The sequence below is a fragment of the Dendrobates tinctorius genome, unplaced genomic scaffold, assembly GCF_039654945.1.
Source record: "Dendrobates tinctorius isolate UK_male_01 unplaced genomic scaffold, ASM3965494v1 ptg000003l, whole genome shotgun sequence".
In the NCBI taxonomy this organism is placed as follows: domain Eukaryota; kingdom Metazoa; phylum Chordata; class Amphibia; order Anura; family Dendrobatidae; genus Dendrobates; species Dendrobates tinctorius.
The window spans coordinates 19,963,238-19,979,155 of NW_027361671.1; the positions used below are offsets into that span (position 1 = coordinate 19,963,238).

At 42.1% G+C, this 15,918-nt stretch overlaps 1 protein-coding gene and 1 pseudogene across 1 annotated transcript in view; one reads left to right on the forward strand and one right to left on the reverse strand.

Annotated features, from left to right (window-relative positions):
- The window catches only part of ADGRV1 (adhesion G protein-coupled receptor V1), a 732,030-nt gene that overhangs the window by 270,842 nt on the left and 445,270 nt on the right, over positions 1–15,918 (forward strand). Inside the window, exons 45-49 of the mRNA XM_073580638.1 lie at positions 5,328–5,503; positions 5,942–6,066; positions 8,382–8,554; positions 9,238–9,444; positions 13,031–13,132. Of these exons, the coding sequence (XP_073436739.1) occupies positions 5,328–5,503; positions 5,942–6,066; positions 8,382–8,554; positions 9,238–9,444; positions 13,031–13,132 (783 nt within the window). The remainder of the gene's footprint in view (positions 1–5,327; positions 5,504–5,941; positions 6,067–8,381; positions 8,555–9,237; positions 9,445–13,030; positions 13,133–15,918) is intronic.
- On the reverse strand, positions 3,505–4,005 carry LOC141092847 (transmembrane protein 222 pseudogene; annotated as a pseudogene).

Genomic DNA, 15,918 nt, shown 5'->3' on the forward strand with positions numbered 1-15,918 from the left:
TGTATGTAGCATGCATGTAGTATGTATGTAGTATGTATGTAGCATGTAGTATGTATGTAGCATGCATGTAGTATATATGTAGTATGTATGTAGCATGTAGTATGTATGTAGCATGTAGTATGTATGTAGCATGCATGTAGTATGTATGTAGTATGTATGTAGTATGTATGTGGTATGTATGTAGCATGTAGTATGTATGTAGCATGCATGTAGTATATGTGTTATGTATGTAGCATGCATGTAGTATGTATGTAGTATGCATGTAGTATGTATGTAGTATATATGTGGTATGTATGTAGTATGTATGTAGCATGCAGTATGTATGTAGCATGCATGTAGTATATATGTAGTATGTATGTAGTATGTATGTAGCATGCATGTAGTATGTATGTAGCATGCATGTAGTATGTATGTAGCATGCATGTAGTATGTATGTAGTATGTATGTAGTATGTATGTAGTATGTATGTAGCATGTAGTATATATGTAGTATGTATGTAGCATGTATGTAGCATGTATGTAGTATGTATGTAGTATGTATGTAGCATGTATGTAGTATGTATGTAGCATGCAGTATGTATGTAGCATGCATGTAGTATATATGTTATGTATGTAGCATGCATGTAGTATGTATGTAGTATGTATGTAGCAAGCATGTAGTATGTATGTAGTATATATGTAGTATGTATGTAGCATGTATGTAGCATGCAGTATGTATGTAGCATGCATGTAGTATATATGTAGTATGTATGTAGCATGTAGTATGTATGTAGCATGCATGTAGTATGTATGTAGTATGTATGTAGTATTTTTTTTTTTTTTTTTTTAACATTTAACACATTAGCCGGATGATGGGACTACTACTGTCCCATCATTGGCTAATGTGTCAATCACTGTCATGGTAGCAGGCATCGCCAGATGGGACTTATAGTCCCATCGGACGATGCTTGCACAGACCCCCGGACATCAGCACAGCCCCCCGGCAGGCCGGCACAGCCCCCCGGCAGGCCGGTACAGACCCCCACAGGGTGCACAGACTACCGGCAGGCCGGCACAGCCCCCCGGCAGGCCGGTACAGACCCCCACAGGGTGCACAGACCACCGGCAGGCCGGCACAGCCCCCCGGCAGGCCGGTACAGACCCCGGGCAGTCCACACAGCCCCCCCGGCAGGCCGGCACAGCCCCCCGGCAGGCCGGTACAGACCCCGGGCAGTCCACACAGCCCCCCGGCAGGCCGGCAGAGACCCCCGGAAGGCCCGAAATGACGGCGCATCATGATGCGCACACACCGCGCATCATGATGACGTCAGGCTGTCAATCAACTTTGAACTTCCGATTCCGATGCCGACTTCCAAAATTGAAAAAATATCGGAAGTCTGTATCGGAATTCCGATACAGCAAGTATCGGCCGATACCCGATACTTGCGGTATCGGAATGCTCAACACTACCCCTAAGCCTTCGATTCTCCAAACTAAATAACCCCAAATGTAATAACCTGTCTTGGTATTGCAGACCCCCTAGTTCCCTAATAACCTTGGTCGCTCTTCTCTGCACCCGCTCCAGTTCAGCTATGTCTTTCTTATACACCGGAGACCAGAACTGTACACAGTATTCTAAGTGTGGTCGCACTAGTGACTTATATAGAGGTAAAATTATGTTCTCCTCATGAGCATCTATGCCTCTTTTAATGCATCCCATTATTTTATTTGCCTTTGCAGCAGCTGCCTGACACTGGCCGCTAAATGTGAGTTTGTCGTCCACCCATACACCCAGGTCTTTTTCAGTGACTGTTTTGCCCAGTGTTTTACAATTAAGCACATAATTATACATCTTGTTCGTTCTACCCAAGTGCATGACCTTACATTTATCCCCATTAAAGCTCATTTGCCATTTATCAGCCCAAGCTTCTAGTTTACATAAATCCTCCTGTAATATAAAATTGTCCTCCTCTGTATTGATTACCCTGCAGAGTTTAGTGTCATCTGCAAATATTGAAATTCTACTCTCTATGCCCCCTACAAGGTCATTAATAAATATGTTAAAAAGAAGCGGGCCCAAAACTGACCCCTGTGGTACCCCACTGCTAACCGTGACCCAGTCTGAGTGTGCTCCATTAATAACCACCCTTTGTTTCCTATCCCTAAGCCAGCTCTTAACCCACCTACACATATTTTCCCCTATCCCCATTGTTCTCATTTTATGTATCAACCTTTTGTGTGGCACCGTATCAAAAGCTTTTGAAAAGTCCATGTACACCACATCCACTGCATTCCCTTGGTCCAGTCCGGAACTTACCTCTTCATAAAAGCTTATCAGATTAGTCTGACAGGAACGGTCCCTTGTAAACCCATGTTGATATTGGGTCATGAGGTTATTCTTCTCCAGATACTCCAGTATAGTATCTTTTAGAAAACCCTCCAGGATTTTACCCACAGTTGAGGTTAAACTTACTGGCCTATAATTTCCAAGTTCAGTTTTTGTCCCCTTTTTGAATATTGGCACCACATTTGCTATACGCCAGTCCAGTGGTACAGACCCTGTTATTATGGAATCTTTAAAGATTAAAAATAATGGTCTATCTATGACTGTGCTTAATTCCTGCAGTACTCGGGGGTGTATCCCATCCGGGCCCGGGGATTTGTCAATTTTAGTGATTTTTAGACGCCGCCGTACTTCCTGCTGGGTTAAGCAGGTGACATTTAACAGAGAATTTTTATCCCTGATCATGTTATCCGTCATGGGATTTTCTTGTGTAAACACTGTTGAAAAAAAGTCATTTAGCATATTGGCTTTTTCCTCATCCTCATCCACCATTTCACCCAGACTATTTTTAAGGGGGCCAACACTATCATTTTTTAGTTTCTTACTATTTATGTAGTTAAAGAATATTTTGGGATTATTCTTACTTTCTCTGGCAATGAGTCTCTCTGTCTCAATCTTTGCTGTCTTGATTTGCTTTTTACAGAATTTATTTAATCTTCTGTATTTAGTTAATGCCTCATCACTACCTATTTGCTTTAATTCGCTAAATGCTTTATTTTTGTCCCTTATTGCGCCCCTTACAGCTCTATTTAGCCATAGTGGTTTCTTCCTATTTCTCGCATGTTTATTCCCATGCGGTATATATTGTGCACAGGTCCTATTCAGGATGCTAATAAACGTCTCCCATTTTCTTTGTGTATTTTTATGTCTCAGGATATCGTCCCAGTTAATTCCACCAAGATCATCTCTCATCCGTTGGAAATTTGCTTTCCTGAAGAAATAAACAAGCACGCATAGAAAAGTGACTTATGTCTAACTTTTGGTTAAAAAATGTTATTTTTCCACAGTTAGTAATTACTTACAGTATTCGCTGTTGGTCCTTCTCCCTTAGCTGTGTGTCTCGTTCCAAAACTTGAGTTATTGCTCTTTGCTCCTCTCCTGTCAAGAAACGGAGATCCAAAAGGTCCCCACTATCATCCATTCTTTGCCCACATTGGTCACACTAGCGGCATGGAGTGCAACTCAATCACAACAGCTGAATGACCAGGTAGTATGATGTATGCCTGTTTGGCACCTGACATATCTGCCGTAGAGCAGGTTGTAAAGACAGAGTTTCACCATATTCCAGGATGTGTTATTGTATTTCATCAGGTTCATCGCCATAGCCACATGGGAATGACAGTTATCACAGCACAAGTTGTGCATACGGTGCTTGTATTCCTCAGACACTTCATGAACAGCTGTATCCCACGGATTGGGCCCACTGGCATATACAAGACTAGAATCCAGCTGCCAATATTTTACAGGCTTCCCAAAAGCCATGCAATCCTCAGAGACATAATAGGGACCAGCAAAGTCTCGAATCACACCAGATGACGTGCAGATTCCCATATGACCAATGAATGGGAAAAGCCATGTCAGCACTGGAATCGGGGTCCACACTACACAATACGGAAAGCGACTTCTCTCTGGATCTGGCTTCATTTTCTCCTCCGCCACTTCCGCCATCACGGGCAACAACACCTGCACCAATAATAATAATAATAATAATAATAATAATAATAATTATTATTATTTTTTTTTTTTATTCTATAGCGCCAACATATTCCGCATGTTTCAAACACAATGGTGTTCATTCATTAAGACTGGCATTTCGTACGTCAGTCATGATGAGGGTCATGCAGGAATAAGATGCACTGAATTTTTTAAAAGGCGCTCAACACTTCTTAGTCTTATTAGTAGTTTATTAGAAATGTTACTCCAGTCCCTGAATGGAATAAAACTTCTGGCGTAAGAGATACCATCAGTATTGATTAATTTGACAGGTGGGCGTAGCCACACCCCATCCCGCCTCCTGCTTAGCTCCTCCCAGAGCTCCATGAAAATGGCAATAATCTCAAAATTGTTTTGTTGCGCAACTACATTTTGCACAAAAAATGTAGGACTTTTAGAAGTATTTGACATCAGTTTTATGATAAAAAAAACCACTTTGATAAATCACCCCCAATATGCTTAGACAACCAATTTTTACTATTACTTAATTATTTTTCCCAAAAGCAAGAGATTAACTATAACTTCTTTTAGAGTAGAATTTATTGGTGTTTTCCAAACGTCTCCAAAAATACAAAATACATAGCTAGGGATTAAGTGACAAAAAACAGCACCATTTATAATTTATACAGGCCTTCCTTACAGAATGAGAGGATTCTCAGGCAGGTCCAGTAGGTGTGAAAAAGATCAGCGAACTTGGGGGAGCACACATTTAAGACATTGTGATGAATTAATATAACCAGCTCTGTGCTTGAAATAGGGAGGATGATGAAGCCTATGAGCTGCTGTATCATGAGTTGAATCCTTATAAAGTTATAATTAAATTAAGAGAGGGTTACTGCTACGTCTGGAAGGAGTATATCAAAAGAGGAGAGCCCTGCATAAATTCTGTAAAATATGGGACGACTGGAAAATTCAAGAAAGGCATGGATATTATGTCCTTACTTGGGGGTGCTGGGTAATATTATTACTTGTGTCGAACGAGATATGTCTGTTTCCATAATGTCCTTCATGTTTCAGGTGAAAACTAAAGAACTTGGAGACTTAAGACTTATTTTTCATGATGTTTATGTGCACATGAGTGTGCAGATTGCCGTATTTAGCTTATATATATGTTGATTAATATAATAATAATTGCTAATTGCTATGTGGTCCGGAATGGGTGTTGTCTTTTGTTGTATGTTGAAAAATTCAATAAAAATGTATGTGATTTAAAAAAATTAAGAGAGGGTGATTGACTTTAATCCATGGGACCATGATTCAGATTTTGATTCCTTCATTTTTTTTCTAAACAGACTTTGGAAATTGGTGCAGTGCTGGATGAAGAACCAGAGATGGATGAACATTTTACTGTCACGCTACTTAATCCCACAGGCGGTGCTAGACTGGGCACTAGAATCCACTTAGAGATAACTGTTCTCCAAAACCAAGCACCCCAAGGACTGTTCAGCATCTTCCCCTCAAATAACAGGTAATATAAGTTTTAAAGCTTAAAGACCATTTGTCACTAGGTCGAAAGTGCCCAGTTTTGTCTTCATTTTGTTTGCAATGCTCTGTTGATTATTCCTTGTATTAATTACGTTGTTTTCAATCCTCCATATGGTTCCAGAGATATGAACCTTTTCCTTTAGTACTAATTTGTAAGGTGTTTACCAAGGGGGCAGTGCTCACAGGTTTCTTTGGGGGCTTGTCTTCAGGCCGCTCTGCATTATTTTCCCGTGAGCACCACCACCTTGTAAAGACCATAAAAATGTATCACTAAATAAAAAGGCGCATATACTATATCTAGAACAGTTAAAGAGTTTTAAAATTAACAAAAAAAAAAATTGAGATATAGACAGCCTATCAATGTTAATTGCTTGTGTATGCTTTTCTCTCTCCAATCTACCCTCCAATCTGAATGATGTAGAACAAGTTCCATAGCAGTTGAAGAGAGCAATGCAACAGTCTATCTGAAAGTGTCCCGCAGCAACGGCCTGAACATGTCTGTGAGCGTGGAGTGGGAGACGGTATCGGGGAGCGCATTTGGCATAAGTAAGATACTGCATAGGGTATATCTACTATTTCACAATCTCCTCAGTGCTGTGACATATATAACATTAACTGTGTATGTCAGTCAGAATATGCAAGAATTAGAGCAAAATGACAAAGGAGTTTTGTTGCAAAAAAAGAGAATAAACTTTATTACCTTTAAAAACATCAACACACAAATAATTAAAAAAGGATAACAAGCCAATATCCAAATCTTTGGTGACACAAAAATGTGATATAACATTGTATAATAAACCCATTAAAGGCTACGGCCCCTACAGGGAGGGCGTAGATAGGGGAATCTACAGAACAAGAGGCATAGTCTAGTGTGATAAAATAAATTGTAAATGTCACTGTGGGCATAAATACCGCACACGCGACCTGTCTCTCTACACACTGAAGTAGATAGTCATAATCCTGCCCTTCTGTTATATTATCCCCCAAAGGAAGCTGCAAATACCGTGCGCGAAATGCGCTTTGGGGTTCCTTTCTTTCCTTTTGGTGACACTGACTGGGTCCACTTATGGGTAAGGGTGCAATATTTCTTCATGCAGGATTATGACTATCTACTTCAACAATGTGAATGCATAGAGACAGGTCGCGTGTGCGGTATTTATGCCTATGGTGACATTTGCAGTTTATATTATCACACAGTAGACTATGCCTCTTGTTCTGCAGATTCCCCTATCTACGCCCTCCCTGTAGGGGCCGTAGCCTTTAATGGGTTTATTATACAACGTTATATCACATTTTTGTGTCACCAAAGATTTGGATATTACCGTAGGTTGTTATCCTTTTTAATTATTTGTGTGTTTGATGTTTTTAAAGGTAGTAAAGTTTATTCTCTTTTTTGCCACAAAACTCCTTTGTCATTTTGCTCTAATTCTGTAGATTCCCCTGGATGTCTGGATGTACGAGTTATTTCTGTGTATCGAGGTATATGTTACAGAGGTGTATAGATCCTCGTTTTATAGTTGACAACTTTCCTTCAAGTCCAGAGGTAAAGGTGACAAGATCAACTCGCATTGTTTAATTATTTAATCTATTTGCATAGTTTTTCCTCCTCTATTTTGCAAGTCAACAAACTGGCTTGTCTGACTATGTGTAATCAACATATCAGCAAACACCATTGTTCATTGACCCTGTATCACTAGTCATCCAGGATAACAGCACAATATGTTACAACAAATTGTCAACTTACAAGTCAATATTACAGGCTAATACAAATCAAAGTCTGTGTTTTCTTGACCAACCAGAAATAAACATATAAATTCAAAAGTCAACAATTCAATAGATAACAATCTATTCCTCCTGGCTTGCTAAAAATAGACATCTGGTTAATTAAGATAAAATGCTCTGTCATCACAGTAACCTAATACAGGGTAATATAGAAGGACCTGTAACAAAACAAAACAACTTTATAAGCATTGCCGGTGATATATGGGCTGTATTGCTGAGTATGAGGAGGACAAGAAGGCCCAGGATGGCTTCTCTGACCCTGTTCCTTCACTGAAATAGTGACAACACAGAACAATTCAGGAGTCCTGGCCAATAAAAGTGGAGTGGGTGGGCAGAGAGGAGTATAGAGGGCAGGGCTTACACTAATTGTGAGGTTACATACTGCACAGGAAGCTGACTGACCCGGAAGAGGAGCATGCACATAGCCAACATGGCGGCACTGAACCAAAAACTGCAGGAAAGTAGAAACAAAAGAAAAACATTGTTTTTCACTTATAATACTATACAGATTAATTTATAATAAGAAAAATGCACCTTTGGTAGTTGGAAAACCCCTTTCAATGTCAAGCTCATAGCATCTATAGAACAAAGACAAAAATCCACAAGCCATGTACTCAGGGATCACCTAGAATACTAAAATATTTTATTTGGTACAAAAGAAAACTGAAAACACACACATAAAAACATGTGAAAAGTTATAAAATGACATGGATAATCTACAAAGATGCTCACAATAGAGCCACAGCCCTCAATCAAGTGACAAAACCAATATTATGGTTTTCTACAGGCCTCAGACCTGTCATCTTGTGGTGCCCTACTTTTTCTATATCTAGAAGCTCATAACATCTGTAATGCCCTAACCCCTTTTCCCATCATGTGTCAGGAAAAGTGGCATTAAAGTCTTCATACATTCAGCGCAAACATCATATTTTTAATTTACAGATTCCAAAGAACTTAAATACATAAATATGGTAGTCATTTCAAGTCCACATAACTAGTCCACATTGCATCCTGTAGAGTTGCAAAGACTCAGTGTTAGATATGTAGTAACTACATGAACTCATTTTTCATTTTTATAGAGGGTCCCAACACTGTGCTGTCCGTCATGCAAAGTTTCCCCAATGAGTCTTCTTCCTCTTGGTGTTTCTTCTCTGGTGATGATCTACAATATGCTGTATTACTGAAAAAAAATTCAGCCACAAACTCTACTTGCACAGTCTATGAATGGCGGGGAGTATTTGTACCCATTCAGGTAGGTATTTTTGACACTAAGTTGATGGTACATATGTTATAATAACCCCTGAAGTTACCAGTTTTTAAGCCACGTTAGCTAGCCCGATGATAGCACACTTATATTATCTTACCTGACTGTAACAGAAAGTAACATAGCAGACAGAGAGTTGCATTATCAACAATATGTACGTAAATGAACCACTATGTGATTTCACGGGGGATAGGGGCATCCCATGCTCATAACCCCTTGTACAGTCCAGAGCGGAGAGCCACAAACTAAGAGTAGTTCCAACTGAATGAGGCTGGTTGAAATATTTGATGGTTGGTTTATCATTTCAATAGGTTTGCTATAATATTACTTTTTCCTGTGTGTATACATATGTAAAGGACCTCCATATTTGACCGCTACAACCAGTCACTGGCCTCAGTGGTATACTGGTGAGGTCAGTGTTTGGCTGTAGCAGTCCTGTGGGCAATCATGGAAGGGTGGTAGATTTATGGGATAAGTACTGTCCTTTGTGTTCCAAAATTTAAGTAATCCCCCACACCCTTTGTTTCCATTTTTGTGAGTTAGAAACCCCCTTTAAGAGTGTTTAGGTTCAATATAAATTATATCAAGTCAATTGATCCCTTGAAAGTAAAAAAAAACATAACAATATGTGAATTATTAAACATCATTGTCTGCCTTCTACGTTCTTACAGGAGTTTGTCATTGAAAGCCCCATACGTTGCATCGCGTTTACAACCAATGACTCTCAGGTTGTTGTTATTATGAGCGGAAATGGTAATCTTCCTTCAAATAACAAGGTCTATACATTCACACAGAAAAATGGATTATTACTGGTAAATATGCCCATTATTCCATTCACACATAACAGAGCATTAGTTACATTATTTGTAGTATTTCATGTATTTTAGCATGTAGATTGAAATATGCCTAACTAGAAAAGGAAAAGATGATTATACTGTGCGCCATGCTTCAAATTTTTAATGCTATTTCTATCTTATTTTCCTAAATGGCCGGTGCAAATGAGTCAGTGTAATGACTCAAACCTCCCAATGATAACAGTATTTTTTCCAAAACTAAAAAAAGTCAAAATACACTGTTCCAAATTATTATGCGCAGCTGAGTTTCCAAACATTGTATAGGTTGTAAAGAACTGAAAATTGTCATGTGCTGAACTTGCGGCATTAAGAGGACACATTTCCTGAAATAAAAAGTTTTTTCATTCAAAAACATGTTAACAATTCTTCCATCCATTGAACTTGTGAATTTTTGGATAGTTTATGCTTGAATTTTCTTTGCATGATGTGACAATAGCCGCCCAGAGCTGCTGCTTTGATGTGAACTGCCTCCCACCCGCATACATCTGTTGCTTGAGGATACTCTAAATGTTCTCAATAAAGTTGAGGTCAGGGGAGGATGGTGGCCACCCAATGACTTTCTCTCTTTTTATGCCCATTGCAGGGTAGATAGATAATGACATACCCAGCACTACAGATGGAGAGCAAGTAGATAGTGACAGACCCCTGCACTACACATGGAGAGCAGGTAGGGGGTGACAGATCTCGGCACTATAAACAGAGGGTAGGTAGATACTGACATACCCCACAGGTAGATAGAGATATAACCCACACAGGGCTGGGACGAGGGGTACACAGGGTAAGCACCTGCCTAGGGCGCTACCTCCTGCCTACCGGAAGGGTGCGCAGGCACAGAGGTGAGCGATGTCAGTATCTGACACCGCTCATCCCTGTCTCTGTCCTACGCCCCGGCCATCAATTCCTGCCTACACTCAATTGCATTCTCATTTATCGGACATGAATGCTATTACTGTGTGTACGGCCTGGGCCAAGAACAGAGGAACTGTCATCTCCCATGCTCTGCCGGGATCTCCAGCAAAACACAGGCCACTTCTGGCTTGTGTCTTATTGGAGAAGGCACACTCATGGGATGTTGGATGGCACGGTGCAGTGACGTTGTCGCACCATCCAGCGTTCACTGCTGCAAAAGGGAGATAGTAGATAGAGCGCCTGGATTAGGTGAATGAGCTTTTTTATTCTTATATTACTGTGCAGGGGGGTATAAAATGAGGGGAAGTACTGTGCTGATGTGTGGAATAAAAAGAGTGGAGGGGCTGTGCTGATGGGAGAATAAAATGAGTTGGGAGGCTGTGCTGAAGTGGGGAATAAAGTGAGGTGAAGGACTGTGTTGATGGGGGAATGAAATGAGGTGAAGGTCTGTGCTGAGGGGTGGAATAAAATGAGGTGATGGGCTGTGCAGATGGGGGAATAAAATGGGTGCGGGGCTGTGCTATTGGGGGGATAAAATGAGATGAGGGGCTGTGCTGATGAGGGAATAAAATGAGTTGAGGGGCTGTGTTGAAGGGGAAAAAATGAGGGGAGGGTCAGTGCTAATGGGGGGAGTAAAATGAGTGGAGGGGCTGTACAGATGGAGGGATTAAAATGAGTAGAGGGGCTGTACTGATGAGGGAATAAAATGAGATGAGGGGCTGTGCTAACGGGGGAAAGTAAGATGAGGTGAAGGGAGGAGATGTGCTAATGGGGGATAAAATGAGGCAAGGGGTTGTGCAGATGGGGGAAAGAAGCTTAGAGGTTGTGCAGATGGGGGATAAAATGAGGGGCTGTGCAGATTGGGGAATAAAATGAGGGGCTGTGCAGATGAGGGATAAGCTGAGGGGCTATGCAGAGGGGGGATAAAATGAGGGGCTGCGCAGATGCAGGGAAATAAACAGAGGGGCTGTGCAGATGGGTGAGAATAAACTGATGGGCTGTGCACACGGGGGAATAAGCTGAGAGGCTGTGTAGTTGGGGTCAGTAAACGGGGTGTGCAGATGATGGAAATAAACTGATGGGCTGTCTAGATGGGGAAATAAAGTGACGGGTTGTGCAGATGGGGGAATAAAATTAGGGGCTGTGCAGATGGGGAATAAGCTGAGGGACTGTGCAGAGGGGGTAAAATGAGGGGTTGTACAGATGGGGGAATACAATGAGGGTCTGCCCAGATGGCGGAATAAACAGGCTGTGCAGTTGGGGGGATTAAACTGAGGGACTGTGCAGATGGAATAAACTGGAGGACTGTGCATATGGGGGGGAATAATCTAAATGGCTGCGCAGGTGGGGGAATAAAATGAGGGGCTGTGCATGGGGGCATAAAATGAGGAGCTGTGCAGGAGGGCATGAAATGAAAGGCAGTGCAGGGGGGACATGAAATGAGGGGGTGTCCGTTTGGGCCATGAAATGAGGGGATGTGCATTTTGGCCATAAAATCAGGGACTGTGAATGGGGGACCATACTGTTCATGGGGCTGTGGAGGTCATTACCATATTTTTCAAAATATAAGACACACTGGACCATAAGACGCACCTCGGATTTAGAGGAGGAAATTAGGAAAAAAAATTGAAGCAAAAAATGTGATCAATTCTGTACTTAATATCTCCTATCTTGGAATATACAGCTCTGGCAAAAATTAAGAGACCACCTGTCATGGCCAGCCCATTCTCCAGACCTGAACCCCATTGAATACCTCTGGAATGTAATCAAGAGGATGATGGATAGTCACAAAGAAAAACTTGCTTAAATTTTTGCGCCAGGAGCAGTGTGAAAGACTGGTGGAAATCATGCCAAGACACATGAAAGCTGTGATTAAAAATAATCATAGTTATTCCACAAAATATTGATTTCTGAACTCTTCCTGAGTTAAAACATTAGTATTGTTGTTTCTAAATGATTATCGACTTGTTTTCTTTGCATTATTTGAGGTCTGAAAGCAATGTTTTTTTTTTTTCATTTTGACCATTTCTCCTTTTCAGAAAGAAAAAAAACAAAATTTGTTGCTTGGAAATTCGGAGACATGTTGTCATTAGTTTATAGAATAAAAGAACAATTTACATTTTGCTCAAAAATATACCTATAAAGAGAAAAATCAGACAAACTGAACATTTGGAAATGATCTCATAATTTTTGTATGGTCCCCTAATCCCCTTCCTGATACACATAGCCCCCTCATCCCTATCCTGGGGTGCATGGCCCCCTCATCCCTACCCTGGTATGCATGCCCCCCTCATCCCTATCCTGTCATGCATGGCCCTCATCCCCATCCTGGTATGCATGCCTCCTCATCCCTAGCCTTGTATACATGCCACCCTTATCTCTATCCTGGTAGGCATGGCTCCCTTTTCTATGGAAAACAAAAACTGCAAGGCACACAGTGTGGAGTTTCAAAACCGCAGCATGTCACTTCTTTGTGCGGAATTCGCAGCGGTTTCACGCCTGCTCCATTGTAGAGGTGTCAAACTGCAGGGGAAATCCGCAGATAAACCGCAGGTCTTTTGACCTGCGGATTTTGCAACATCCGCGCTGAAAAATCCCCAGCAGAATCCCCAGCGTGTGCACACACCCTTAAGTTTTTCAAGTGTTTCATGGTACATCTATGACTTCCAATATTATCTAATTCATATGCTCCCTAACTTAGAAACAGAATCTTCAAGTCACAGGAGAAACCAGTATAACACATTTCTCACTGGGAAGTCGAGAAGATTACCTGGTCATTGGGAGTAATACAAGCAATTCCCAGGTTAGTTGTTTGATTTTTATTGTCTTTTGTTTTATATGTTGTCAAGTCTGAACAGTGTAAGGAAACACTTTAAGAGAACCAGTCTATCTATCTATCTATCTATCTATCTATCTATCTATCTACAGTTGAAACCAGAAGTTTTCATACACTATATAAAAAGACACATCTGCATGTTTTTCTCAATATCTGACATGAAATCAGAATAAACCTTTCCCGTTTTAGGTGAATTACATAATTATTAATATTTGCCAAATGCCAGAATAATGAGAGAGAATGTTTTTAGGCATTTTATTACTTACTGCAAAGTCAAAAGTTTACATATATTTCATTCGTATTTGGTACCATTACCCTTAATCTGAATGACTTGGGGCAAACGTTTGGGATATCCTTCCACAAGCTTCTCACAACAGATGGTGGGAATTTGGGCCCATTCCTCCTGACTAAACTGTTATAACTGATCCAGGTTTGTAGGTCGCCTTGCTCGCAGCGGCCTTTTCAGCTTTGCCCATGAATATTCAAAAGGACTGAGATCAGGGCTTTGTGATGGCCACTCCAAAACATTGACTTTGCTATCCTTAAACCACTTTGTTACCATTTTGGCAGTATGCGTCTGGTCATTGTTCATTTGGAAAACCCTTTTCCGCCCAAGCTTTAACTTCCTGGCTGATGTGTTGAGATGTTGCTTCAGTATTGCCACATAATCTACTTTTCTCATGATATCTTCTATTTTGTGAAGTGCAGCAGTCCATCCTGCAGCAAAACAACCCCACACATGATGCTGCCACCCCCGTGTTTCACAGTTGGGATGGTGTTCTTGGGCTTCCGAGCTTCTCCCTCCAAACGTAACGATGGTCATTATGCCCAAAAAGTTCAATTTTAGTTTCATCACACCACACGACATGTCTCCAAATATTAAGGTATTTGTTCATGTATGCATTTGTAAACATTAATCTGGATGTTTTATGTTTCTTTTGGAGTAATGGCTTCTTCCTGGCAGAGTGACCTTTCAGCCCATGCTGATACAGATCTTGTTTCACTGTGGATATTGACACTATCTTACCAACTTCTGCCTTCATCTTCACAAGGTCTTTTGCTTTTGTCCTTGGGTTCATATGCAAAGCACGTTCATCTCTGGGACACAGAAGCCGTCTCCTTCCTCAACGGTATGATGGCTGGACATTCCCATCTTGTTTGTACTTGTGTATAATTGTTTGTACAGATGAACGAGGCACCTTCAGGTACCTTGAAATTGTACCCAAGGTTGAGCCACACTTGTACAAATCCACAATTCTCTTCCTGATATCTTGGCTGATTTCTTTAGACTTTCCCATGATGCTACACAAAGAAGCAGTGTGTTTCAGGTGTGCATTAATATGCATCCGCAGGTGTGTCTCTGATTAACTCAGATGTTGCCAAAAAATTAGAAGCTTCCTGTCACGCTCGCGCCTTAGCTGATTGGCGCGAGTCGGGGGGTTGTGGCCCCACTGTGCCACAAGCCAGACTACCCTGGAAGTGGCGTGACTACGACAGCTACCTCGGTCTTCGTTGTAGCCTCTGATGGTGAGGTCAGGCTTGTGCGGCAGATAGCTGTCAGGTACCACTCCAGGGTGGTGTCTGGCTGTGGCTGCTGATCCCACTCGGGGAGAAGTCACTTGGACAGGTGCTATAGACAGGCAGGAAGGCACGGCAGGCACAGCCAAGACACAGGGCAAGCAGGCATGGCTTGGAGACACAGAGCATGCAGGCACGGCTTGGAGACACAGGGAATGCAGGCACGGCTTGGAGACACAGGGCAGGCAGGCACGGCTTGGAGACACAGGGCAGGCAGGCACGGCTTGGAGACACAGGGCAGGCAGGTGTGAGGTATGAAGGAACTGGTAGAGACCTGTTCACACAGCAGGAACTGGTACTGGCAGGAAGGAATGGAATATAACGGGACAGGTTTGGACTTGTTCACATGGGAGGAGCAGGTATGGATGCAGAGCTGCAGGAGTGTGGAGTAGGCGGAGCCGCAGGAGTACAGAGAGATACTGCAGCAAAAGGTTCTGCAGCGACAGAGCAAAGCTGAACCCCAAGGTTTATGGAAGGAAGCTGCAGCAAGAGGTTCTTCAGCGGCAGCTGGAGTGGAGCAAAGCTGAACCACAAGGTCTGTGGAGAGAAGTTGCAGCAGAGCTGCACGGGTGCAGAGCATAGACAGAGCTTGCAAAGGTGCAGAACAGAGACAGAGCTTGCAAAGGTGCACAGCACAGGCAGGGAGGACACAAGGAAAGACACAGCAGGGAAGGAAGCCACAGACAAGGAGACAGGGAGACAGTACAAGACAAGGTACAGGGAACAGGAAATACAGCCACCTGGAGGGCAGTAGGACAAGTAAACACAAAGCTAGGGCCGAGACACAGAGACCAGGATATGCAGCCTCCTGGAGGGCAGACAAAGAATATTAAGCAAGGCTAGGAGTATTCCTCCAGAGAAGGAGATACACAGAACAGGGCCAGGCTTCCTCAGCAGCAAGGAGCTAACTGAGTTGAGACATTGTACAGGCAATATTCCAGTGGGTGTGGCAGACCTAAATAATCCAGGGCTCTATGTCATTGGTTAGAGACAGATTAGAGAGGTGCTCCCTGACTGCATAAGAACCAGAGAGTTCTGGTGCCGCCCCACTATACACACATAGCCAGGAAGCATGCAGGAGAGCAGAGGCACAGAGCATAGGACTGGCAGCAAACAGAATTCACAGCATGACCCGGAGCATTGAGTAAGTTGGTGTGCGGGGGATGGGAGGCCAT